Source organism: Gekko japonicus, unplaced genomic scaffold (assembly GCF_001447785.1).
Source record: "Gekko japonicus isolate JY-2015 unplaced genomic scaffold, Gekko_japonicus_V1.1 scaffold644, whole genome shotgun sequence".
Taxonomy (NCBI): Eukaryota; Metazoa; Chordata; class Lepidosauria; order Squamata; family Gekkonidae; genus Gekko; species Gekko japonicus.
The window spans coordinates 572,839-597,669 of NW_015160853.1; the positions used below are offsets into that span (position 1 = coordinate 572,839).

The following is a 24,831-nucleotide window of genomic DNA, read 5'->3' on the forward strand; positions in this document are numbered from 1 at the left end:
AGAAACCCTGTCTTGCACAAATAGATAAAGGTTGCCGTCTTCCTACTAAAAGGAAGGACAGGATTGCTCATTGGAAACAATGGGAAAGACTTGAAGGCCCATTGGCAATAACGGGACCCAGGATTACCAATTGACTTGCATGGGCTCCATTGAAATACATTATAGTACACGTAGAGTTGCAAAGGAAATGGGGAATGGGTTTTCCATTAACGTCTCTGGGCCCAAACTGACTGCTCTGGGACTGGAATGACAGTCCCCAGAGTGGAATGACAGCCCCTGGGCGTAGCAGGAGTGTTCTGGAAGTGGAATGAGAGACCACAAAGTGGAATGACAACACCTGGAAGTAGCAAGGAGTATTCTGAGACTGGAATGACAGGCCCCATAGTGGAATGACAGCCCCTGGGGTGGCAGATGTGTTCTGGACTGGAATGACAGGCCCAAGTAGCAGAAGTGTTCTGGGACTGGAATGACAGGCCCCAGAGTGGAATGACAGCCCCTGGGGGTATAGGGCTGCCAAACCCCCCCCCCCCGGGGGCAGAAATCCCCCTGCCCCAGAGGCCCGTTCCCCGATGCCGGGGAATTGGGCCCCGGGGGGAACCCCGCCCCAGTGTGCACGTCACAGGGAAGTGACGTTATGACGTCGGGCACGCTGGGGGCGGGGCCACAGCCATACAAGGGAAAACTCTATGGTTATCCAATGTATGGTCGTGCCCCCGCCCCCAGCGTGCCCGGTGTCATGACGTCACCTCCCTGTGACGTGCATGCGGTGTGTGCACACTTTGCGCACCGGGGCCACGTAGGAGTCCCCCGCCGGCAAGGTAGGTAACATTTGGCGACCCTATGGGGGTAGCAGGAGTGTTCTAGGACTTGAATGATAGGCCTCAGTGTGGAATGACAGCCCCTTGGGGTAGCAGATGTGTTCTGGACTGGAATGACAGGCCCCATAGTAGAATGACAGTCCCAGGAGGTAGTAGGAGTGTTCTGGGAATGGAATGAGACCACAAAGTGGAACGATAGCCCCTGGAAGTAGCAGGAGTATTCTGGGAGTGGAATGACAGGGGCCACTGTGCGGCCTGTCATTCCAGTCCCAGAGTAGTCTATTTGGGCCCAGAGAGGTTAATGGAAAATGCATTCCGCATTTTCTTTGGAACTTTACTTTTATTGTAATGTATTTCAATGGAGCCCATGCAAGTCAATTGACATTCCTGGCTCCCATTATTTCCAATGAGCCTTCAAGTCTCTCCCATTGTTTCCAATGGGCAATGCTGTCCTTCCTTTTATTAGGAAGACTGCAGCCTTTATTTGTGTTCGGGGAATGGAATGAGGGACCACAAAGTGGAATGACAGCCCCTGAGGGTAACAGATGTGTTCTGGGACTGGAATGACAGGCCCCAGAGCAAGCAAATCAGAGAAAATACTTGGGTTCTGATCACATCATATTTGGATACACAACAAAGTTCATTTCACCACTACGATCCTGGTGTTGCCTGGCTAAGACTGTCAAGGCCAAGCGACAGATCGAGCTTCTGAGTGAGTCTAAGTACATTGTCCAGTTCCCTGCTGAAAGACCTCCCAAAAGAAGAATCTGGGCTGTGCCTCTGAGATCAGAGCAGGAGAGCATAGCGAGGCACACCTTGAGGCAAGGGAACCTGCCACAGTCTCGGATGTGTAGTCAGCTTCATGCCTGAAGGTATTTATCTACGGCTTCATCATGCATAAAGCTTCGTTTTGAAAATGAGAGCAAGATTTTCCTTGTCTAGAGGAAGGTTGCTGAGCCAAAGATTGATCCCCCCCCCAAAAAAAAGAAAATGTCAAGTAGTAAGCAATCCCGAGGGGAAAAAACCACAGAGGTGTAGAATTTCCATCCCGTGCCTTCAGGCTTTCTGCCCTCCTTTACTCACTCTTCTCCAACTGACAAGACTGAACCTCAGTGCACCTTGTACTTCTTCTCTAGACCCCTTGAAGTGGTATGCATGACAGGTATGGATTGGCAGCTTTCCCAATGAGTCCTTTGCTACCTGTGGCAAAGCTGGATGCACAGAACTGCAACTGGTGGTGAAGTACTTCAGAGTATAGCAGCAGGAAGGCAGGATCCTTCTTTTAAGGAGGTTGCTATTTAATGTCCAGGTCTAAAGATGTCCAGGTCTAAAGATGAATCAGTTCCTTAGCATATATAAGCATATATATGAATCAGTTGAATCAGTTCCTTAGCATATATATATAGCATATATAAGCATATATATGAATCAGATGAATCAGTTCCTTAGCATATATAAGCATTCCTTAGCATATATAAGCATATATATGAATCAGTTCCTTAGCATATATAAGCTTCTTGGTCTACCCACCAGTGGTCCACAGGAAGAATGTGAAACATCAGACTCTTCTGAACCAGATGAAGTGGTCCCCTTCCTGTTGGACAAGGAGGGGAAGTGTGAACAGGTCCTAAGAGATAGTTAATGGTGTCAAGGAGTCAAGTTCAGTGGTTCCAGGGTAAAAACATCAGAAGAGCCCTGCTGAATCACACCAGTGGTCCATGGAATCCAGCATCCTCTCACTCAGTGGCCAACCAGATCCTCTGGAGGACCAACAACAGGGTACAGAGGCCAAGGCCTTCATAAGACCATCAGAAGAGCCCTGCTGGATCAGACCAGTGGTCCATATGGAGGTTCCCCTCAATCAGAAGAAGAAGAAGAAGAAGAAGAAGATTGGATTTATACCCCGCCCTTCACTACCAGAAAGAGCCTCAGAGCGGCTTACAAACTCCTTTCCCTTCCCCTCCCCACAACAGACACCCTGTGAAGTAGGTGGGGCTGAGAGAGCTCTTTTCGAGGACTCTCTGAAAAAGGACATTCCCACCTAAGCGAGCTGATTAAGACCAGGGCTGCTTCTCCCCCTTTTTGCAGGTAATTTAAAGCCCGGGCTTGGCCAGAGATGCAAGCTTTTAACATGCATGTGACGTTGGTTCTTGGGCCCAGGGCCCTTTGTGACCCATGCAAAAACAGCACCCATCCAGGATGTTTTCATGGTTCATCAATGTTAAATGTGACTTGGGGATTATTGGGTCACGTATCCTTGTTACCTAAATTTGTATTTTTTAAAAATATGCATTTTATATTGTATGCCACTTAGAATTCTAAGTGCGGGGGAAAAGCGGAAGAAAAAGTATTGATAAATAAACGCTACTCCTGGGGTGGACAAAAGACAACGAAGCTAAATGGTACAGCTCTGCCCCTTTAAAAATGCATGACGGCATCTTCTGCTTGGCTTTGGCACAGCCGGCACCTAAAACCTTAGTTTAGCAAAGCCGTTATGTGCCTGTATAACCATGAAGAAAAAGCCAGGATTCCTCAGGCCTGTACATTTCTTCCCTCTTCACCTCCCATGTGGCAAAGACTGAAGAAAGACAAACCACAGTTTTCTGTTAACTTCTTAATTGGGTAAAATGGTACATTGCGGTTTGTCTTCTTGTCTTCAAGCCAGGACTCTAAACTAGCATAAACTGTAGCTTAGAATTCTAGTTTGCCAGCAACAGAACCAACCAGCTTCCCACCCCACCCCAATTTTAAACTTCACAAGACAACTGTTTCAGGTCATCAGTCTCTGAGCCAGGGGTGAGGACAGCAGGGAGAACACATAACAAAGGATTAATACATTTAGAAACCAATTCTATCTGCCTCTGTCCCAAAGGAGGCAGGTTAACTTCCTACATCATTCTAATTCAGAACTGGACTAGAGTTTGTCCTTTACATTTGACTGAACAGAAAGTTTATTGTATGTGGCCATTGGCCATCACAATTTCATGTAAAACTGGATCCCTAATATCTTAAAATGCACATTTAGTTATTAAATTCAGTGAGAATTAAATTCATTACATTTGACTGCAGCCCCAGTGTTTCCTGATCAGCTCTCCCACACCAACTCTCCTCCCCCTCGAAAAATCCCCGTCTCAAACTTCCTACGTGCCCAGTTTGTGAACCGCATGGAGCCCGCTCGCGGGGAGGGAGGGCTATAAATCTCATAATAAATGAAATAAATTTGCACATGCCATTTAGAGAAAGCTTATTAACCATTATCAACATTAATGCGGTAAAACATTCTGATCGAAAATAGGAAATAAAGTTATGTTAGGTACTTCAGCTCATCAAGAACCAAGCATTTCAGTGAGACATGATAGTTTAAAAGCGAGCTTGTCCTATAATGCAGGCACTGCCTCAGAAGTCTGGATACAAACACGAGACTACTAAATAAAGGCCCCGGTCACACGGAGCATTAGGCACGCTAGAGAGACGGAAGATAGGCGGATTTTCCGGGCGCAATCTCACCGCCACATCTGGGAAGCGTAGAGCTCCCGTGGCACACCCGAGGCTTCCCGCCAAAGATGTGGGGTAAAAAACTAGTACCTCCGAGGTACTAGTTTCCGTAAACCGCGGGGCAAGGGCGGGCATCTGATCGCATTTCCGGTGGTAGTTCCGGTGCCCGCCCCTTCCCTCACAAAAAGGTTTTTATTTTCCAAGTCTCCATGGATGCACACAAGCACCCAACGGAGCATGCGCACATTTCAGTTTTTTTTAAAAAAAACACAACCCCGTTTGCCGCTCCGCTTCTTTGCCGCGTCGTGTGATTGGCACCTCCCCCCTAACCACGGGAGCTCCCGGCGTCAGCGCAGCTCAAGAGGCGAGAAGAAGGGAGGGGCGGCTTAGCTTCAGCAACGGCACCCCCCCCCCCCCCCCCCCCGCATTTTCCTGCCCGTGTGGCCGAGGCCATTGATGATTAAATTGTGTATTTTTATAGCATCAACTCAAGAAGGGCCCTGCTGGATCAGACCAATCCAGCATCCTGTCTTTCCCCCGTTCAGTTTCAGTAAGTTCAGAGCCCATTAGCCTATACTTGAAGTTGGGATTTTTTGTTCCGCTGTGCATCACCTTACACTTACCAGCACTGAATTTTACCAGCCACATCGTTGCCCACTCACCCAATTTGTGGTGATCCTCTTAGAGCTTTTCACAGTCATCCTTGGTTTTCACCATCCTGAATAATTTTGTGTCAGCTGCAACCTTGACCACTACAATATTCCTCCCTAGTTCCAGATCACTTATGAACAAATCAAATAGTACTGGCTCCCATACCAATCCTTGTGGTAGCCCACAGCTTATTACCCTCCATTGTGAGAACTGTCCATTTCTCCTACTCTTTCCTTCCTGTAATTTAACCATTTTTTAAAATCCGTAACAAAACCCATCCTCTTATTCCATGAAAGTGAACAAGCATGTAAATAACGGTGATTAGACTTTATATGCTTGGAGTAAACCCAAAAGTTGAAAGTCTGAGTATATAATGTCTACTGGGTCACTGTGGTCTACCTGCTTGTTCACTTTCTCAAAAAACTCCAGGAGGTTGGTGAGGCAGGACTTCCCTTTGCAGAAGCCATGCTGATTTTCCCTCAGCAGGCTTTGTTCCTCTAAGTGCCTAATAATTCTGTTTTTGTTTACAGTTTCTACTAATCTGCCAGGAACAGATTAATTGGCTTGTAGTTTCCTGGTTCCCCTCTGGGCCCCTTTTTAAATATCAGAGGAACATTTGCTACTCTCCAGTCTTCTAGTACAGCCACTAAATTTAGTCATAACTTACATATATGGGTAAGTAGATCAACAATCTCACATCTGAGTTCCCTAAGAACTCTCGGGTATATGCCATCAGGACCTGGAGATTTCCTGGTTTTTAAATTTAAATTTCCTGGTTTAAAACAATAGGGCTAAAATATAATCTCCTGTCACCTCAATTCGACTCAGTTCTTTGGACTCCCTTTCTGAAAATAGTGGCTGTGGCATGGGTGCATGGCCCACACTTTCCACAGTGAACATGGAAACAAAAAAAATTGAGTTGCTCTGCCATCTCCCTTTAGTAATCCCCTTGGTCATGCAAAGGTCCACCCCTGCTAGCACTGACCTGGATAGCCCAGGCAAGCCTGATCTTGTCAGATCTCAGAAGCTAAGCGGGAGACTTCTTTGGAAAACCTGCAGTCGGGATGCGGGGGCAGGCTTTATTCAGCCATCTCTCTGAATCAGTGTTCCCTCTAAGCTGAGTTAGTGTGAGCTAGCTCACAGTTATTTAGCCTCCGGCTTACAGGTTTTTGCCTTAGCTTGGGAAGGAGGGCTCCAGAGCAAGCTAGTTGATGCAGTCGCCAAACGGCTCACTCACAACTTTAATGCCGGGAGCTCACAAAGTGGAATTTTTGCTCACAAGGTTCCGCAGCTTAGAGGGAACATTGCTCTGAATATCCTCCAGGCCTCCAGTAGGGGTCAGATACCATGGCTTCCAGGTGTGCACACACGCACATATATGAAAAATATATACAAAAACCCATCACCCCCAAAAAACAAAAAGCCAAAGGCCCACCTGCTTTTCTGGCTGGTTTCTTGCTCCAGATATTTTTTAAAAGAAATGTTTACTGTTCGTCTTGATGTTTTCAGCAACCTGCTTCTCGAATTTTCTTTCTGCATGCCTAATTACTGACTTAACGTTTCTTTTGCCAGAGTTTGTGGTCCCTTCTGTTCAATTCACTGGGGCAGACCTTCCACTTTTAAAAAGAAGCCTCTTCACTTTTAATAGCTTCCTTGACTTGGCTCAGCATCCCAAATGATCTATAATCTTCATATTGCTTTCTTTAAAATAACCTTGCCAAGGTTATTTATTCTTTTTGCACTGACTGGGAAACCGAGGGCACAAATATTACTTTCCCCAAAACAACAATATGATTATGGCTGAGGGGGATTTAAACCTAGATTTCCCATCTCCAAATGAAACGTATCTGTCACTAGTGTTCCTTCTAAGCTGAGTTAGTGTGAGCTAGCTCACAGTTTTTTAGCCTCCAGCTCACACATTTTTGTCTTAGCTCAGGAAGGGTGGCTCCAGAGCAAACGAATTTATGCAGGAGGTAAATCGCTCGCTCACAACTTTAATGCCAGTAGCTCACGAAGTAGAATTTTTGCTCACAGGACTCCACAGGTTAGAGGGAGCATTTTCTGTCACTGGAACATTCATTGGTTTGAGCTATCCTTCAAACAAACTCTAGGTATTTCATTAAAATCTTACCAACTGGAAGAGGCAAAGCCACCTTGTACCATAATGTCGGATATTTCTTCATTATGTACAAATGCTATGCTGAAGTTATTAACATTTTCTTCAACAGAATTCCTAATCCCTGAATTTACTTACTCTGAGTTGCATAATGCCTCCTGCAAAGGACCACATTTCTTCACGGCCTGGTATATAGTAGACATTTATTAAATTAAATACAATGGGGAAAAGAAGAATTTACAATGCAAGAGACAAAACATACCAACTTCAACAAAGTAAAAAACAATGTCTTGAGAATTAAGAGCAAAACACCCCCTATACAGTATTATAGGTCAGCCAACACAAGCAGTTATATCTGCAAACAGAAACACTTGGTACCATCAGCGTGCATCAAACGGCAACAGAGAAAAAGTTGGAAAGCATCTAGCTAGACAAAAATATTCCTGGATTTTGCCAACCACAGGACCTTGGCAGGACTGAAGCTAGTGCCAACAACTTTCAGCAAATACCAGGATTCCACAGCAGCTTCTGGGCTACAGAGAGATGTACAAAGCCAAATATGCTATTCTGTTGAGAAGCATATAGAAAACAGATAGGAAGGATTGTGTGCGACATAGCATTTAGTTCAAACAACAGACTAGTGCGTTTCAATTCTGTACATCAGCAACTTGCACCCCGGTCTTACTACAAATATCGGAGAGGCAATTCTGACTAAAATCCACAGAAACTTTCCCAGTATTTGCTTTCCCTTTGCATGCTTTAGATAGGGTATTATTCCAGGCAGCAGCCCAGCGGAGATATGCATATGATGAGTGTGGCCATACTTGGGTTTACCCCTTTTAAGGACAAAGAAAATATAGTAATCAGTGAGGCCAGCTATTAATTTCACAAAAGACTGTGTACTGTCATCTTCTTCATTATAAGAGAACACACAGGGAATTAACTATCCATTTACTACTCACAATCCACAGAAGTTCTCTGCTTCATTACATAAAAATGCAACTTAATGATCACTGACCTTCCCAGACTTTATACAGGCCTTCTATCTTGGAACCTTCCATAAGCTAGATTTAGTTTAACATTCCCACGTCAGTATCCTGATTGTGAAAGTTCATTCTCAGAACCTCTTTGAATATGTCTATAGTTCAGCTCTAAAAAGAATGAGATGGGCAATCTGAGGTCATTCCTAAACTACAAGCGACTCTTCAAGCATTCCAGAGTAATCATCAGCATCTAGAAATGTACAGTTTCCTTGCATTTTGCGGTCCTTGCTTATTCCATTCATATCGCCCTAAAACAGAAGGTTTTATGGACAAATCATTACTCCAGGTTTTCCTGACAACTTTTGAGTCATCTTCCTCATAAATACCTAAATGCCACAAGACTTCCCCTGCTGTGATGCTAATTAGACAAATGCACATCATTAAATCATAAGGATAATCTGGAAGTTCTGCGGAGTATGAAGAAAGGGACAAAGCTAATTTTATGACGGATATACACTTCTAGAGCAGGTTGCAGGAAAACCCGCTTCACAACTGATTGTATCCATGAATCTAAAAAGAAACAGAAAGTGGGGGGAAGGGAGAGAGAATTTCACATTTACAAATGCAAGTCTAATCAAACAGGAAGATTAGTTGTTATAAACATCAAACAGTAGAAAAAAACACAGATTTTTGGTACTATCTTTAAAAGTCATTTTCCCACATATACTTTAATCATAAAAAAATAAATATTTGAACTATAGCTGGCCATGCCAGGAGCATTCAAGGTGATATGCTAAAATAATTAAGTGGACATAAGGTTTTTTTTTAAAACAACAACAACAACAGAAAGCTTGATTAAGAGAAGCAAAATAGACGGAAGACAAGAACCATGAGCTCTTCTTCCAAAGCAATAAAATCCACAACCGATTCGAATGCCTGTGTGCTGTGTTCAAAACCTTGAGTAGTACAAAGTATGGCTGAGTTATAGACAGCATTTAATTTTTAAGAAACCAGCAAAAAAGCCAAGCTGCACATTGTAACAAAAAAATGTGCATATTAAAGTGCATCGCTTCACTTTCCGAAACAAACAAACTCGCTGATTAAATGGAGATACTCTGACACCTTCCGACTCTATGCTGTTAAAACATATACAGTGAATTTGTACAATTTCCCCCTTCTCGTGTTTGGGGATTAATATTTCAATTTTGGCTCCTCCCACTTTCACAAATGAGACTCGCATGTCTCACCTCTGATTAAATTAAGGCCCACTGAGTCATTGCAATCTACTTTCTCCTTAAAAGTTATGCCTTGAAAATAATTCTAGTCCGAAAAAACTATCCTATTCTACTCATACCTGCCTCAACAACATGTTTCTTTTCAGAGCATTTTGTCAACCAATCACGAGAATATTTATTAAGAATATCAAACGTTCCCAGGTGTAAAATTTCTCTTTTCGTTCTTTCCAATGTACATAAATGCAGAAGCAATTAACAGTGCAAGTAAACACACAAGCACGTCAGGAAACAATCCTTTCCCTCTAATATATGTTGCTACTGTGTTCTGACAAACTAGTAGCCGCAGACTTCAGAAGCACAGCAACGCAGCAAAGGATAGCAATTGGCCCTAAATGTAGAAAATCAAATATATTGCATTAGTACCCAATTAATATATTTAGCACGGGGATTTCACCAGAAAGACTGTGGGGGCTACTAGAATACCAATTTGCCTACATTGAGAATGTTACAAATCGCTGCAATGCTCACATACCCCCCCACCCACCCCCGACGAACTATGTAACGGCTCCGTATGCCTGAAAGAAAGGGGCCATTTATTGAAAACTTTGGATAAAAGCACTTTCTGGAATGGCAATCTTCTCTCACCTATCAATATTACCACCCCGCCCCCCCCGCCCCAATGCATAGTGTTAAACAGGCAAATGTGCTTGTCTGTGCACAAACATGTGTGTGTTCTCTCCAAAACAGGGAGAGAGAGAGAAAGAAGCAGCATGGATACCTCCCTCTACCTCTCTCACATAGAAATGCAGCCATAAAGGGCTGGACTGATATGACCAGAAATGGGTGAGGTTTCTAAAGATAGTATGGAAAAAAACAAATGCGCAAATGTCCAACGACAAAAAACGAAGGGACCACAATCTTTTCCAGACAGGATGGTTTCTCAGGAAATTCTTCCTCTAGCTAAATCCCTGGCTTGGCAAATCAAAGGAGGGATAACAATGAAGGTGGGGAATGCGCAGAAGCATTTAGGACTCCTCGGCGATCTGAAGCAAGGAATTGATCGCTGCATCCTTGTTCCCCCGCTGGGCTTCTAGAACGGAACGGATGACTTCTCTGTCCATGTTGGGGAACATGTCCTGGATCGATTTTAGATCCTCTTCATTACACACGTGCTGAGGATTGACCGCGGGAGGGGGCACTGCCACAGGGACCATCCCCGGGTTACAAACGGCGGGCATTCCTGAAAGGAGAGACACAGGAAGGTAAGGAAAACTGATAACGTGGGTAAAGATGATGTACAGTTTCAAAATGCTATCCAGTTTGGAAAGTTACTTAAACCACAACTCAGAGGATTCCTTACACCCAGGGCTCTTTTTGCAGAAAAAGCCCAGCAGGAACTCATTAGCATAATAGGCCACACCCTGACCACACCACTCATTAGCACATTAGGCCACACCCCCATGTTACCAGAAGTGTGGTCATCCAGCCACACCCACCTTTCCCTTCTTATTCTGTTTACCTTGTTTGTTGTCAAAACCCAGGGCTTTTTTTGTACCAGGAACTCCTTTGCATGTTAGGCCACACGCCCCTAATGTAGCCAATCCTAATGAGTTTCTGCTATTGGGTGTGGTCTATTGTGCTAATGAGTTCCTGCTGGGCGTGGCCAACTCAGGAGCCAGCCGGGAACTCCGTTCCTGTGCGTTCCTGCCCAAAAATAGCCCTGCTTACACCTTATACCAACAGGAAACACTAATTCCAAGTGTGCAGTGGCCCAAAACCTTCTCTATCTATACTGTTATATTCTGCGTGTCAAAGCATAAGCATATACAAATAAAAGCATGAGCAGGGGGACTTGGTCCTAAGATCAGATTTCCATTTGGTAGCGGTAGAAGGACAGAGTGCCCCTGACACCACTTCTCTTTGATCACAGTTATAGTGGCAGAAAAGAACAGGGAACATGCTCCCCACGGAGATCAGGGCCCTGCGGGATCTTACTCTGTTCCGCAGGGCCTGCAAGACGGAGCTCTTCCGCCAGGCTTTTGGTTGACGCAGCGGGCATCCACACCCGAGGTTGCTGTCTCCTACCTACTGGCCACCCATCTGCTAGCAACCGGCCGTATGCATCAGTATTACTGGGTCGGAATTTGCACCAGTAGCTGTAACTACTGATTTTAAATGCTTATAATGTAATGCCTTATTGAGTTTTAAACTTTGCTGTATTGTTTGAGATGATGTGACCCGCCCTGAGCCCGCTCACGGGATGGGCGGGATACAAATACAATAAATAAATAAGTAAATAAATAAAATAAGAAAGGCAGAGTGGCAATAAAAGGAAAAGTAAAAAAAAAAGACTGCATCTCTCAGTAACCGTCTGCAGACGACACTATCCATTCACGAGCAGAAGAAATCCTTTCAATACGCTGGGAGATTTGGCCATTGAATGGAGTTTTGCCCTTGCTAACAGGTAGATGCAAAATTAACAATCGTATGTGAGCGTTGTTACCATTAGACCACCAATAAGGCTGTAGGAATCATTTCAGTAAATATTAACTGCTGGTAAAAGGCATGAAGGTTTTCCTGTCATCTCGAAATCTGGCACAGCAAAACAAAAGTCTATGTATTTCTGCAAGATTTTAGAACTAAGTATGTACTGTCCATTTTCATTCGTTTGGTGCACACATTGTCTAATATCACCCAAATTAACTGAACATTTTGACAAGGACTGCCCATGGTCAAGATCAGTATTCCCTCTAAGCTGAGTTAGTGTGAGCCAGCTCACAGTTCTTTAGCCTCCGGCTCACACATTTTTGTCTCGGCTCAGGAAGGGATGGCTCCAGAGGCAAACTAATTTATGCAGGAGTCAAATTGCTCGCTCACAACTTCAATGCCAGTAGCTCACAAAGTAGAATTTCTGCTCATAAGACTCCACAGCTTAGAGGGAATATTGGTCAAGATCAAGTTAATCAAGGTAAACTACTGTGAATGTAGCAAGCACCCGAGGGCAATATTCTGTACTGTGTAAGGGGCGATCAAGGCAGCAACAAAGCCTGCTCACAGGATTGTTGGGGACCAGTGTTCCCTCTAAGCTGAGTTAGTGTGAGCTAGCTCACAGGTTTTTAGCCTCCGGCTCACACATTTTTGCCTTAGCTCAGGAAGGAGGGCTCCGGAGCAAACTCATTTATGCAGCAGCCAAAATCACTCCCTCACAACCAGGGCTCTTTCTGTAGAAAAAGCCCAGCAGGAACTCATTAGCATAACAGACCACACCCAACAGCAGAAAATCATTAGCATATTAGGCCACACCCCTGACAGCACCACTCACTAGCACATTAGGCCGCACCCCCATGTTACCAGAAGTGTGGTTATCCAGCCACACCCACCTTTTGCTTCTTATTCTGTTTACCTTGTTTGTTGTCAAAACCCAGGGCTTTTTTTGTAGCAGGAACTCCTTTGCATGTTCGGCCACACACCCCTAATGTAGCCAATCCTAATGAGTTTCTGCTGTTAGGTGTGGCCTGTTATGCTAATGAGTTCCTGCTGGGTGTGGCCAACTTGGGAGCCAGCCGGAACTCCGTTCCTGTGCGCTCCTGCCCAAAAATAGCCATGCTCACAACTTTAATGCCAGCAGCTCACAAAGTAGAATTTTTGCTCACAAGACTCCACAGCTCAGAGGGGGCATTGTTGGTGACCTCAGTCAGAGGGGTACAACGCCTCTATGGAGTTGCTTGCTCTTAGGTAGCACATGTGAAGCGCAAGACTGCAGCCATACACTCTCTCAGGTAAGCTCCTCAAATGAACAACAGGACCACAATCAATACTCCCTCTAAGCCGTGGAGACTTGTGAGCAAAAATTCTACTTTGTGAGGTAATGGTATTATAGTTGTGAGTGAGCGATTTGGCTGCTGCTGCAAAAATTAGTGCGGTCTGGAGCCGTCCTTCCTGAGCTAAGACAAAAATGTGTGAGCTGGAGGCTAAAAAACTGTGAGCTAGCTCACACTAACTCAGCTTAGAGGGAACACTGATCATGGTTAGCTTTATGAAGGCAGCTTCAAATAACAGGGAGGGAAAACAGTCTATGCACATGTGAAGACCGTGCATTTCATCTTTTAAAAGTTTCCCATTACAGACGCTACACAAGAGTCATATGCACTCCAGTTCTACTTCTGTGTAATGGTAAATGCTGATTTCAGGCTACAGTTAGACGGGATGACGGCTCACTTATCCAAATGCATCAAGAGAGACTTTAATGGAATATACTACAGTTGAGCACGTAACAATGATTAACAATCGCATGTTCTGCTTTTGGATTAAAAAGTTATACTACGCACTACTTACAGACTTACGTGACAAGTAAATTTATCTGAGAAAAGGTTTGCGGACAGAGTTTACAGTTAACATAAAAGAGTACAAAGCTTAGCACTTACAATCACATTTATTTTTACTTGAATAACTGGCAGCTATAGCGCTCACATGCTTGTTTTCAGTATTTAAGTAATGCATTAGGCCAGGGGTGGCCAAACTGTGGCTCGGGAGCCACATGCAGCTCTTTCAGACATATTGTGCGGCTCCCAAAACGGCAGCTGGGGAAGCAAAGGGGAGGCATCCTTTTTCTCCCTCCCTCCCATCTCTTTGCTTTCTTTGTTTTTCTCTCTCTTTCTTTCCACCTCTTTCATTCTTTCTTTCCACCTGTCTCTTTTTTTCTTTCCACCTGTCTCTTTCTCTCTCTCAGACAAATATCATCAGCAAACAAATAAATATCACTGGACAAATAAATATCATTCTCAAAACCTGTTTTTACCCCCTTTGTTTTTATTTTTGGCAGTCTCATTTAATGTTATTAAAAAAGCAAATTTGCATATTTAAAAAAAATAAAAACGACTCTGTAATATTTGTTCATGTCTTGCGGCTCTCAAACATCTGACATTTATTCTATGTGGCTCTTACGTTGAGCAAGTTTGGCCACTCCTGGCCAATGAAGAGGCATGGCCTTGTCTGTTCCACTTCTCATTCTGTGCAAATAACAGATCAACTAATAACCTGAATATCGACATTAGGAAGATGTAACATTAAGGTATAATTTTTGCAGGGGAAAAGGGAAACGCTTAAATTATTGACCAGATGGCTTGACTGAATTAAGAAGCTTTACACCAACACAGTTTCTGCCCTGTTACTTCTGGCTTACAGGGGACAGGTTTCAAGTTGCATAAACCCCATTTTGTCTCAAAGGCACCAGCGCTGCTGCAGTAAAAGCATTCAGGTGGAAAGAATGAAATTTAAAATGAAATGTGCACATAAAATGACAAGGCATCTTGATAGTGCATACTGGCCGTTTGTCAACAAGCAATGCAAGCATAGCATGAAAAATGAATTCATTCGGAATTTCACAGAAAGCATCGCTCATTAAAAAAATGTTCTAGTACAGTCAAGTGCCTTTTGTTGGGGGGGGGGGGGATCTACACAAACACAGGCATTTGTTCCACAGACAAAATATTCGTACATTGGTAAATGCTACGAACAGGAGGAGAAGACCCAGCTTTTATTAGCATACCCACTGATCACTTAAAATTGTTACTTGTACCCTTCTGCCAAGCTGAATTCCAAGGCAAAGAGTTTTATTTATTTACTGTTTCTTCAACTACTTCCAACCGAAATACTACAAACATTTTAAGTAGGAGACCAAAAAAGCATTTCTGTAAGACACTTGACTGAACATTTTATTCTGCATTTAACAATGAGGATGTCACAATACTCAGATTCTAACAGTGCAGGATAGCAGATTCAGCGTAGGAGTGACTGAGACACAACATTAAAGCAGCCGGGGAGGGGGAAATACAGCAAAAAGGAGCTAGTCATCAGCTTTGGAGATGGGAATCGCTAATTTTTTCTCGTATATATTTGGATTCATAAACGATATACTGCACCTTCTGAGATAGCAAAACAAAAGTCTAAATATTGCTGCAGAGTTTTAGAACTAAATATGTACTTTCTTTTGATCTATTTCATGGCGTGGCCCCACTGTTTATCGTTTTGTCTCTATCAACTAACTGAAGAAAACACTTCATATATGGGAGTGGAAACTGTGGGTTGCTCCCACAGTGAGCTCAGAGCAAGAGACGGTTACTGGACCTCACTGAACTGTCCACAGGGAGAATCCACCAATCCCATATTATACAGTGAAAAAGGCAGACCAGAAACAGAGTGTTCAGACCCTACCAGTGGTTCTGAGCAGACTCAGAAAGAAGTCTTGATAAAGGGCCAATGTTAAAAACCTAGTTAAAACTTATAATATACAAACATACATGTATTTATTAGAAAGACAAAAAACATATAAGGGCCCAATGAAAGCCTCGTTAAAAAGTATTAGCGGCCTAAACACACATGACCTGACGCGTTTCTGCCCTATTGGGGCCTTCTTTGGAGGTCAAAGAATATTGAGGTACATGTAACAATAATATACATTACAATAAGATAACCGCTAAGTGAATACTGGACTGAGAAAAGGAAGGCGCTGTAGAAAAAAGAAAATTGTCATGGGTGCTGGTCCTTGTGTTTAGGCCACTAATACTTTTTAACGAAGCTTTCATTGGGCCCTTATATGTTTTTTTAACTGTCTTTCTAATAAATACATGCAGGGGTCATTTCCTGGGGGAGTGCACAGGAGCGGAGCTCTGGCAGTAAGGAGACCAGGGGGCGGGCACATGCAACAAGCCCCGCCCCCTGCTCCCAGCAGCCCTCAGTCAGGCCACGAGGAGCAAGAAGCAGCCAGGTAAGTTGCCGCCCCCCCCGGCCCGCCTTCAGGTACAAGCTCTCCCTCCTCTGTGAGGGCAGATCTGCGTGTCTCCCACCCCCAATAGCTATCAATCCAAAACAGTCGAGTGGAGCCTGAGCAGTGGGTGTTGCCTTCCGGTGATGTCAGGGGGTGTGGCATGTGCAAATAAGTTATGCTAATAGGTTATGCTAATGAGCTCCTGTACTTCTTTTTCTACGAAATGACCCCTGAATACATGTATGTTTGTATATTGTAAGTTTTAACTAGGTTTTTAACACTGGCCCTTTATCAAGACTTCTTTCTTACTCTTGTGGTTCTTGATTCCAGTTTTTGGGTCAAGTTTGTTTCCCCCTCCCCTGTGTCTTTCTGAGCAGACTCGGGCCAGTAGCTACAGTGGGGCAACTTGCCCCCCCCCGACTTCCCGCCCAGCCCCCCCAACTTCCCATCCAACCGGTTTATCTTTTCTTGTGAGCCACGGCCAAGCTGACCTAAGCCATCGCCCTACCCTGCCTCCTGGCAGGGTACCTTTGGCTGGCTGTGGGTGAGGCACGCCACAAGGGCACACCTGCTGCTCCCCACTCCGGCCCTCTCTCTCTCTTGGCGCTTTTAAAAAACTTTTAGCTTCTCTTTGCTCCTGACACATTGCCCTCCCCTTTTAAAATGCCCCCCAAAGTTAAAAAAAAATCCTGACTACGGCCCTGAGCAGACTGCATTCATGAAAGGAGGGAGGAAGAGAGGCAGATCAGCAAGATGGGGACTATGCCAATGTTCCCTCTAAGCTGTGGAGTCCTTTGTGAGCTACCGGCATTAAAGTTGCGAACAGGTGATTTGGTTACTGCATAAATTAGTTTGCCCTGGAGCCCTCCTTCCTGAGCTAACACAAAAATGTGTGAGCCGGAGTCTAAAAAACTGTGAGCTAGCTCATACCAACTCAGCTTAGAGGGAACACTGGTCTACGCTCTTGCAGATTTCCCTTAACACACTGATCTGTGTGTAGCAGGGACTCCTTTGCATATTAGGCGACACACCCCTAATGGGGGCCAGTCCTCCAAGAGCTTACAGTAGCCCCTGTGAGAAGAGCTCTGTAAGCTCTTGGAGGACTGGATACATTAGGGGTGTGTCGCCTAATAGGCAGAGGAGTTCCTGCTACAAAAAGAGCCCTGCACCGAGTACATATAAATGACCGTTCAAGAGCAATCCCCCTTTTCGGTGGATGGATGTGAAAGAATATTGACCGTAATTCCCTGCAAGCATTATTGGCACTGTGAATCCATCAGCGCAAATTCCAGAGGGGCAGAAAACGCAAGATGCAAAATTGTGGCAATCAGTATTCATCAGAGGGACACAGGAGGCTCTAGACCACAAAGTCTATGCCACTATGTGTGTAAGCAGAAATACAGTATAGTCATATATATATGGATATATATGGATATATATATACATAGTGACATACAACAGAGGCATACACACAGAATATGACAGCGTGTACCCTTTGTGTTTCATTGCCTTTTGACCCCACTGTTCATAACTTTTTCTCTCTATGCCAGTGTATTGGCGCCAAATAAGGACAAACTTCCTGCACCTGATAATGTGGGCTCTGATTCACAAAAGTTTAAGCTGTTGTAAGGCTCTTTTTTGCCCTATCCCTGCAACTGGAAACAACTCTGGCATATTCACCACTTTTTAGTCACATTTCATATAAGAACTGGACTCTCACACAAAAGCAGCATATGACACTCAGGTTGAAGAAAGACATACACATAAGCAGGGGTTGTTTCATAGAAAAAGAGCTAGGGGAACTCATTAGCATAACTCATTAGCATATGCCACACCCCCTGACATCACCGGACGTTTGTCATAAGGCCACACCCCCTGACATCACCGGAAGTGTGTCATAAGGCCACACACCCCCAACGGTCCCGGCTGCCACCGCCGGCCTTGCAGCTCCACTGCCGAGCCCCATGAGGGGCCCGGCGGTGGACCTGCAAGGCCGGCGGGAGTGCAAGGAAGCCCCGCGAAGGCCCTCCCTGGCCCCAGGCAGGCAGGGGTGGGGAGAGGCAGGGAGGAAGCAACTTACCCTCCCTCTTCTCCTGCCTCCTCCTGGCTGAATGAGGGCCGGAAGCGGGGCGGCCGGAAGCAGGGGGCGGGGCATGTGCCCCCCCGTACCTCACCCGGGGGAACTGCGATCCCCCGCGATCCCCCCTGAAATGACCTCTGCACATAAGTGTCTTAATTAGGTTCCTGCATTACTATACCTTCATACCAGCACCAATGACTTGTAACAATGCAGCAACACAATTTCATCATACAAGTATTCAGAAACAGCTCTCTCTAATTGAATGTCGATGAACACGAAGGAAATTAAACACTGTCCCTTATGACAACTAGCTATATTAATGCGACGACACGAACCAGGAGAGGGGAGAGAGAGAAAAAGACTGCAAATATTTTAGGTTCATCCATCTGATTACCTATTGTCTGTAACTGTCAAATAACATTAGAAGCAACTACCCTACATGTTTTCCGACACAACTTTATTCCCCTCTCAAATGCAACTTGTTAAAAATACATAATTTGAAATCTTTGTGTATTGTGACATCCACCTGTAATGGCATCCACAGTGTATTACATCCACCTGTAATGACATCCACAGTGTATTACAACACACTGTATACAAATAAAAAAGCGCTTTGCATGATTTTGCATGCAGAATTCTTGTTCCAATTGGATGGAATGCAAAAAAAAAAAAGAGTTAAGATGACTTACCCAGAGCAAAGTACTCAAGCCCTGAGGACAAATGCGAGTGTGGGAAAAGGAACAAGAGATGGAAAACATATTATTCTACTTTTTGCCTGGAAGTATTCTCAAGAAAGAAAGAAAGTTGGGTAAAATCCCGGTGGTATTACACTTTAGACCTCAGGTTGCATGATTCTGCATAACATTTTAAGTAGCCACATGCAGTACTAATAATATTTTCATTCACAGCTCAGTAGCCTACATTTACTTAATGCATCCTGCGCTGTTCAAGGGTTCCTTCTGACAATGGCCACTGAACCACTCCTAGTACTTTTCTCTTTGTCCTCACACATTTGCTAAACAATTACTTCTAATTTGTTGCTGTAGATTTTCGGGGTTGTGTGGCCATGGTCTTGGCATTGTAGAACCTGACGTTTCGTCAGTAACTGTGACTGGCATCCTCAGAGGTATAACACAGATAGATGGAGTACTCTCTGTGTCAAGGTGAGAAGAAAATGGTAGGCAGGTAATTTATATCTACTCCAGAAGGTGGGGTGGGGCTGAGTCATTACTTCTAACCTTGCTTCAGGTCTTCAGTTATTAAAATATTAACACCCCACCATTCCTCTTGACTCAAGGCAGCTTACAAGTCACAATTAAAACATTACAGTTCAAAATCAAATAGCTGCCCCCCTAAAATATGCCTGCTGTTCATACCCCATCAAAACCCTAACACGCAAGACTTGCAGTGCCTCCTAAACATCTCCAACAAGGGGGCTCCCCTCATGTCTTCAGGGAGCACATTAAGAACATAAGAGAAGCCCATGTTGGATCAGGCCAATGGCCCATCCAGTCCAACACTCTGTGTCACACAGTGGCCAGAAATACCAGGTGTCATCAGGAGGTCCAGCAGTGGGGCCAGGACACCAGAAGCCCTCCCACTGTTGCCCCCCCCAAGCACCAAGAAGACAGAGCATCCTTGCCCCAGCCTGAGAGTTCCTATCTATACCTTGTGGCTCATAGCCACTGATGGATCTCTGCTCTTAAGAACATAAGAGAAGCCATGATGGATCAAGCCAATGGCCCATCCAGTCCAACACTCTGTGTCACATAGGGGCCAGAAATACCAGGTGCCATCAGGAGGTCCAGCAGTGGGGTCAGGGCACGAGAAGCCCTCCCACTGTTGCCCCTCCCCCCAAGCACCAAGAGTACAGAGCATCACTTGCCCCAGACTGAGAGTTCCTGTCTATACCTTGTGGCTAATAGCCACTGATGGACCTCTGCTCCACATTCCACAGAGTGGGAGCCGTGATGGGAAAGCCTGGACTCTGGTCAATACCAGGCTGGCCACCAGTGTTCCCTCTAAGGTGAGTTAGTGTGAGCCAGGTCACAGTTTTTTAGCCTCCGGCTCACACATTTTTGTCTTAGCTCAGGAAGGATGGCTCCAGAGCAAACTAATTTATTCAGTAGCCAAATCGCTCACAACTTTAATGCCAGTTGTTCACAGAGTAGAATTTTTGCTCACAAGACTCCACAGCTTAGAGGGAGCATTGCTGGCCACCCTAAGGGGGGGGGAGGGCAGCCAGCAAATGGCAGCCTGGCAACCACTGCTGGTGCACAGGGAACATATGGACAAACTTTCTCAGATCCAGCTGTCCATTTACCTTCACTCTACACACTTCTCTCCGAAAAATCCCTAGCCTCCGTTCGCTATCCCTTGCTCCTATGCCTCAAGGATCTGTCCTGGGACCTGTTTTGTTCAACATCTTTATCAACGATTGGGATGAAGGGATAGAGGGAATGCTTATTAAATTTGCAGATGATACTACATTGGGAGGGGTAGCAAATACAGTAGAAGACAGAGTCAGGATACAGGATGATCTTGACAGGCTGGGAAACTGGGCTAAAAGAAATTTAATGAATTTCAACGGGGATAAATGCAAAGTTCTGCATTTAGGTAGGAAAAATCAAATGCATAATTATAGGATGGGGGAGACTTGTCTTGGCAGTAGTATGTGCGAAAAGGATCTAGGGGTCTTGGTAGACCATACACTGAACATGAGTCAGCAGTGTGATGTGGTTGCTAAAAAAGGCAAATGTAATTTTGGGCTGTATCAACAGAAGTATAGTGTCTGGATCATGAGATGTGATGGTACCACTTTACTCTGCTCTGGTTAGACCTCACCTAGAGTGCTGTGTTCAACTTTGGACATCACAATTTAAGAAGGATGTAGATAAGCTGGAACATGTCCAGAGGAGAGCAATGAAGATGGTGAGGGGTCCAGAGACCAAGTCCTATGAGGAAAGGTTGAAGGAGCCCGATATGTTTAGCCTGGAGAGGAGACGACTAAGAAGTGATATGATAACCATCTTCCAGTACTTGAAGGGCTGTCAGCTAGAGGATGGTACAGAGTGGTTTTCTGTTACCCCAGAAGGTCGGACCAGAAACAACGGGTTGAAATTAAATCAGAAGAGCTTTTGGCTAAACATTAGGAAGAACTTCCTGATGGTTAGAGCAGTCCCTCAGTGGAGCAGGCTTCCTCGGGAAGTGGTGGGCTCTCCTTCTTTGGAGGTTTTCAAACAGAGGCTAGATGGCCATCTGACAGCAGTGTGGATTCTGTGAACTCAGGCAGATCATGAGAGGGAGGGCAGGAAGGGTTGCCTCAGTGCTTAGTTCTTGTGGGCTTCTTTTTTCAAGCCCAGGCAAATTCCGATTGCCACTTTGGGGTCAGGAAGCAATCCTGGAGGATTTTTTTGTCATCTTCTGGGCGTGGAGCAGGGGTCACTGCAGGTGTGGAGGGGGAGGTAATTGTGAATTTCCTGCCTTGTGCAGGGGGTTGGACTAGATGACCCTGGAGATCCCTTCCGACTCTATGATTCTATTATTTGTCCCTTCTTAATCTTGCTTGTCGCCAGCCAATAACCCAGCAGAGGAAGACTCTTCTACATCCTTCCTGAGAATATTGTTTGGCAAAAATCTTAAGAAACAGCCCTGACCTGGATAGCCCCCCTTTAGTGTATATCTGTCTTCAGCTTGGTATCTGTTGTCTTGGCATCATACTTCAGGCTGTGATTCTGCTTCCTAGATCACTGGTAAAGGTTTCCCTTGCTTGAAAGCCGGCCGAGTCCGACTCTAGGGGGCGATGCTCATCTCTATTTAGAAGCTGAAGAGCCAGCGCTGTCCTAAGAGTTCTCCCCAAGGCGCACAGAACGCTATCACCTTCCCACCGAAGTGGTACCTATTTATCTACTTGCAATTTCTTGCTTTCGAAGTGCTAGGTTGGCAGGAGCTGGGGCCAGAGACGGGAGCTCACTCTGGCACTCGGGTCTCGAACCGCCGAACTACAGACCTTCCGGTCTGCAGCTCAGCATCTTAACCTCTAAGCCAACCGCAGCCCCTTTTCACACCATAACCCAACATAAATCTTTACCCATTTCTCATGCCCAGGTTTAAACCCCAACTACTGGGCACCTTCTATGCTTATAAGCCTTTCCATCTATCAACAAAACACTATCAAACCTTGCGCCTAAATTCTGCTCACCAGTTTGCAAGATGGATTTAGAGGGTAGATGCAACTTTTTCTTAAAGTCCATGGAAACTCCCTCCCTTTCATTACACACTCCTACCACTAAGGAAAAACTGTTCTGGTGGGCGCTGTCGTAGCTGCTGCACAGAGAAAGAGACTCAGAGTCTTGAACCTGCCACAAACAAAAGATGTATTGTTAAGCCATGCAAGGGAGTTATTACTGTGGACTAGATACTAATGAAGAGTTCCCCTTGGGTACCACCTGCATTACCATTCACTGGAATAAAATGGCCAAAGGTGGACTATCAGTGATGTGTTAAGTAAAGAAAGATTGCAGGGCTAAATGGGGCATCTGGATCTTGTTCATACTTGAGGCTTAAGTTGACCCTTTTGGAACATACACTAAATACCTGCTATGAGTGACGTAAGAGTTATTTGTGGAGCAACACTCCACACACTTGTAAGACCATCAAGGCACAGGGTTTCTGGCTTGTGAGATGACAATTCTACCTTCAAGGTAAAGGTTTCCCTTTCTCAAAAGCCAGTCAAATCTGACTCTAGGGTCACGGCGCTCATCTCTGTTTCCAAGCCGAAGAGCCAGCGCTGTCCGAAGACTCCTCCGTGGTCATATGGCCGGCGTGACTAAACGCCGAGGCACACGGAACACTGTTACCCTCCCACCGAAGTGGTGCCTATTTATCTACTTGCAATTTCTTGGTTTCGAACTGCTAGGTTGGCAGGAGCTGGAACTAGAGACGGGAGCTCACTTCGTCATGCGGCACCCTCGGGTCTCGAACTGCTGAACTACTGACCTTCCACAGCCTGCAGTTCAGCGTCTTAACCACTTGAGCCACCGCAGCTCCAAAAACGAAGCTGCTTATTACAGGAGCGGCTCCCACTTGGCCAGGGGAGAAGCGGCATCTTGTAAGCTGTGGCTTGGGGATGGGTGGAAGAAGCCAGAGGAAAAAACAGCCTGGGTTTGTGTGTGTGTGTGGGGGGGATTCAGCTCCTGGGCCACACTAGGTATTCCTGGTTTAAGGACAGAATTGATATGGCTTTTTTTGCGAAACAAAGCAACAAAAAGTGGAATATAAGTGACAGAAACAGCAGTGATGGATGGAAACAGACATGAGATATGCAAGTGTGCCGATGTCAAAATGCACAACGCATTACAGTACATGTACAAAACAGAACAGCAAGCAAAATCAACATTAAGCTTCAAGTGTAAAATTGCTGTACAAGAGTTTATCAGTCTGATTCTGTTCACTTTTGGCTTAAATCAGGCCCGCAGGCTTCCCCCCCAGACTACCAGGTAGTAGAGTTACCAGTGCATTGCCAGAATGCTATTATCACAAATAATGTGGCTGCATTAATTATGCCTGTATATAATTGGGCTCTTCAAAGCGACTATTACATTTCATAGCCTTTCAACCCCACTGCGTACAATTTGTATCTCTGTAGATCGGTTATGTTTCAGTGGAACACTTCTGACATCTGTGATGGCAAAGTCATTTTTACATGTGCTTTTAAACATAAACTGTCTATCTCTTGGGAGTGTTACAAACACATTCAACAAAGTTGTCAAAAATCTCACACCACTTGAAACGTTAGTCTTTAAAGGTGTTGCAAGAGTCCATGTTAACTGCAACAGCCTAAGACAGTTACTCTTACGGAGTCTAAGGCTTAAAGCATGTACTACAGTTCCTTTAGGAAGCACTTGAGCAAAATCCCTCTTTTGGGCTGGTACGCTACAAATGAAGCAGCAAGGTGGGAAAAGGGCAGATTATTCTCCTGAAGCAGCATTAGAAGAGCTTAGGGAGGGAATGGCTGGAAGAGATTCATGGCAGAAAGTCACTGGAGGCTACGTAAGATCATTTTGGAACACAACTGGAAGGAGCGCACCTCTGCTGTGGCAGTAGTGTGGGCAGCCTGACAACTGTGCAATGAGAACGGAAGAATATGTTGTCAAAGGCTTTCATGGCCGAAGTTCATTAGTTGTTGTAGATTTTCCGGGCTATATGGCCATGGCCTTGGTATTGTAGGGCTCCATCTTTCTGTGTTATACCTCTGAGGATGCCGGTCACAGCTGCTGGCGAAACGTCAGGTCCTACAATGCCAAGACCACGGCCGTTCAGCTTGGAAAATCTACAACAAGTAGAGAATGGAAGAAACTCAGCTGCACAGGGGCTATTCACAATCACCTCCTTTCTTAGTTGTTCATTCCCTAGTCTGATAGACATCAATATACCGGCAAATGTGACCAGACCACACCACAAGCATCTCCTACCTTCGTCACGTGCTATAAAAAAAGAATGTTATGCATCACAGAGAATGATCTTCTTCTTTTTTTTACACAGTCAGACGCAGTGTTTGAGTTATCTGTCCACAGCCTGAGCACTCCAATTCATCTTTTAAAATACAAAGTTTTACACTAGACACTTTGTTTTAACACCTAGATAACTTCAAAGGACAGAGGATGGCTCGGTTTATAATTTGCTATT

The 24,831-nt window shown here is 44.9% G+C and overlaps 1 protein-coding gene across 1 annotated transcript in view; it reads right to left on the reverse strand.

The window, feature by feature from the left end:
- Positions 1-7,269: 7,269 nt before the first annotated feature.
- The window catches only part of TOLLIP (toll interacting protein), a 43,553-nt gene continuing 25,991 nt past the window's right edge, over positions 7,270-24,831 (reverse strand). The window contains exon 6 of the mRNA XM_015421269.1: positions 7,270-10,538. Coding sequence (XP_015276755.1) covers positions 10,324-10,538 — 215 coding nt within the window. The 3' untranslated portion in view covers positions 7,270-10,323. The remainder of the gene's footprint in view (positions 10,539-24,831) is intronic.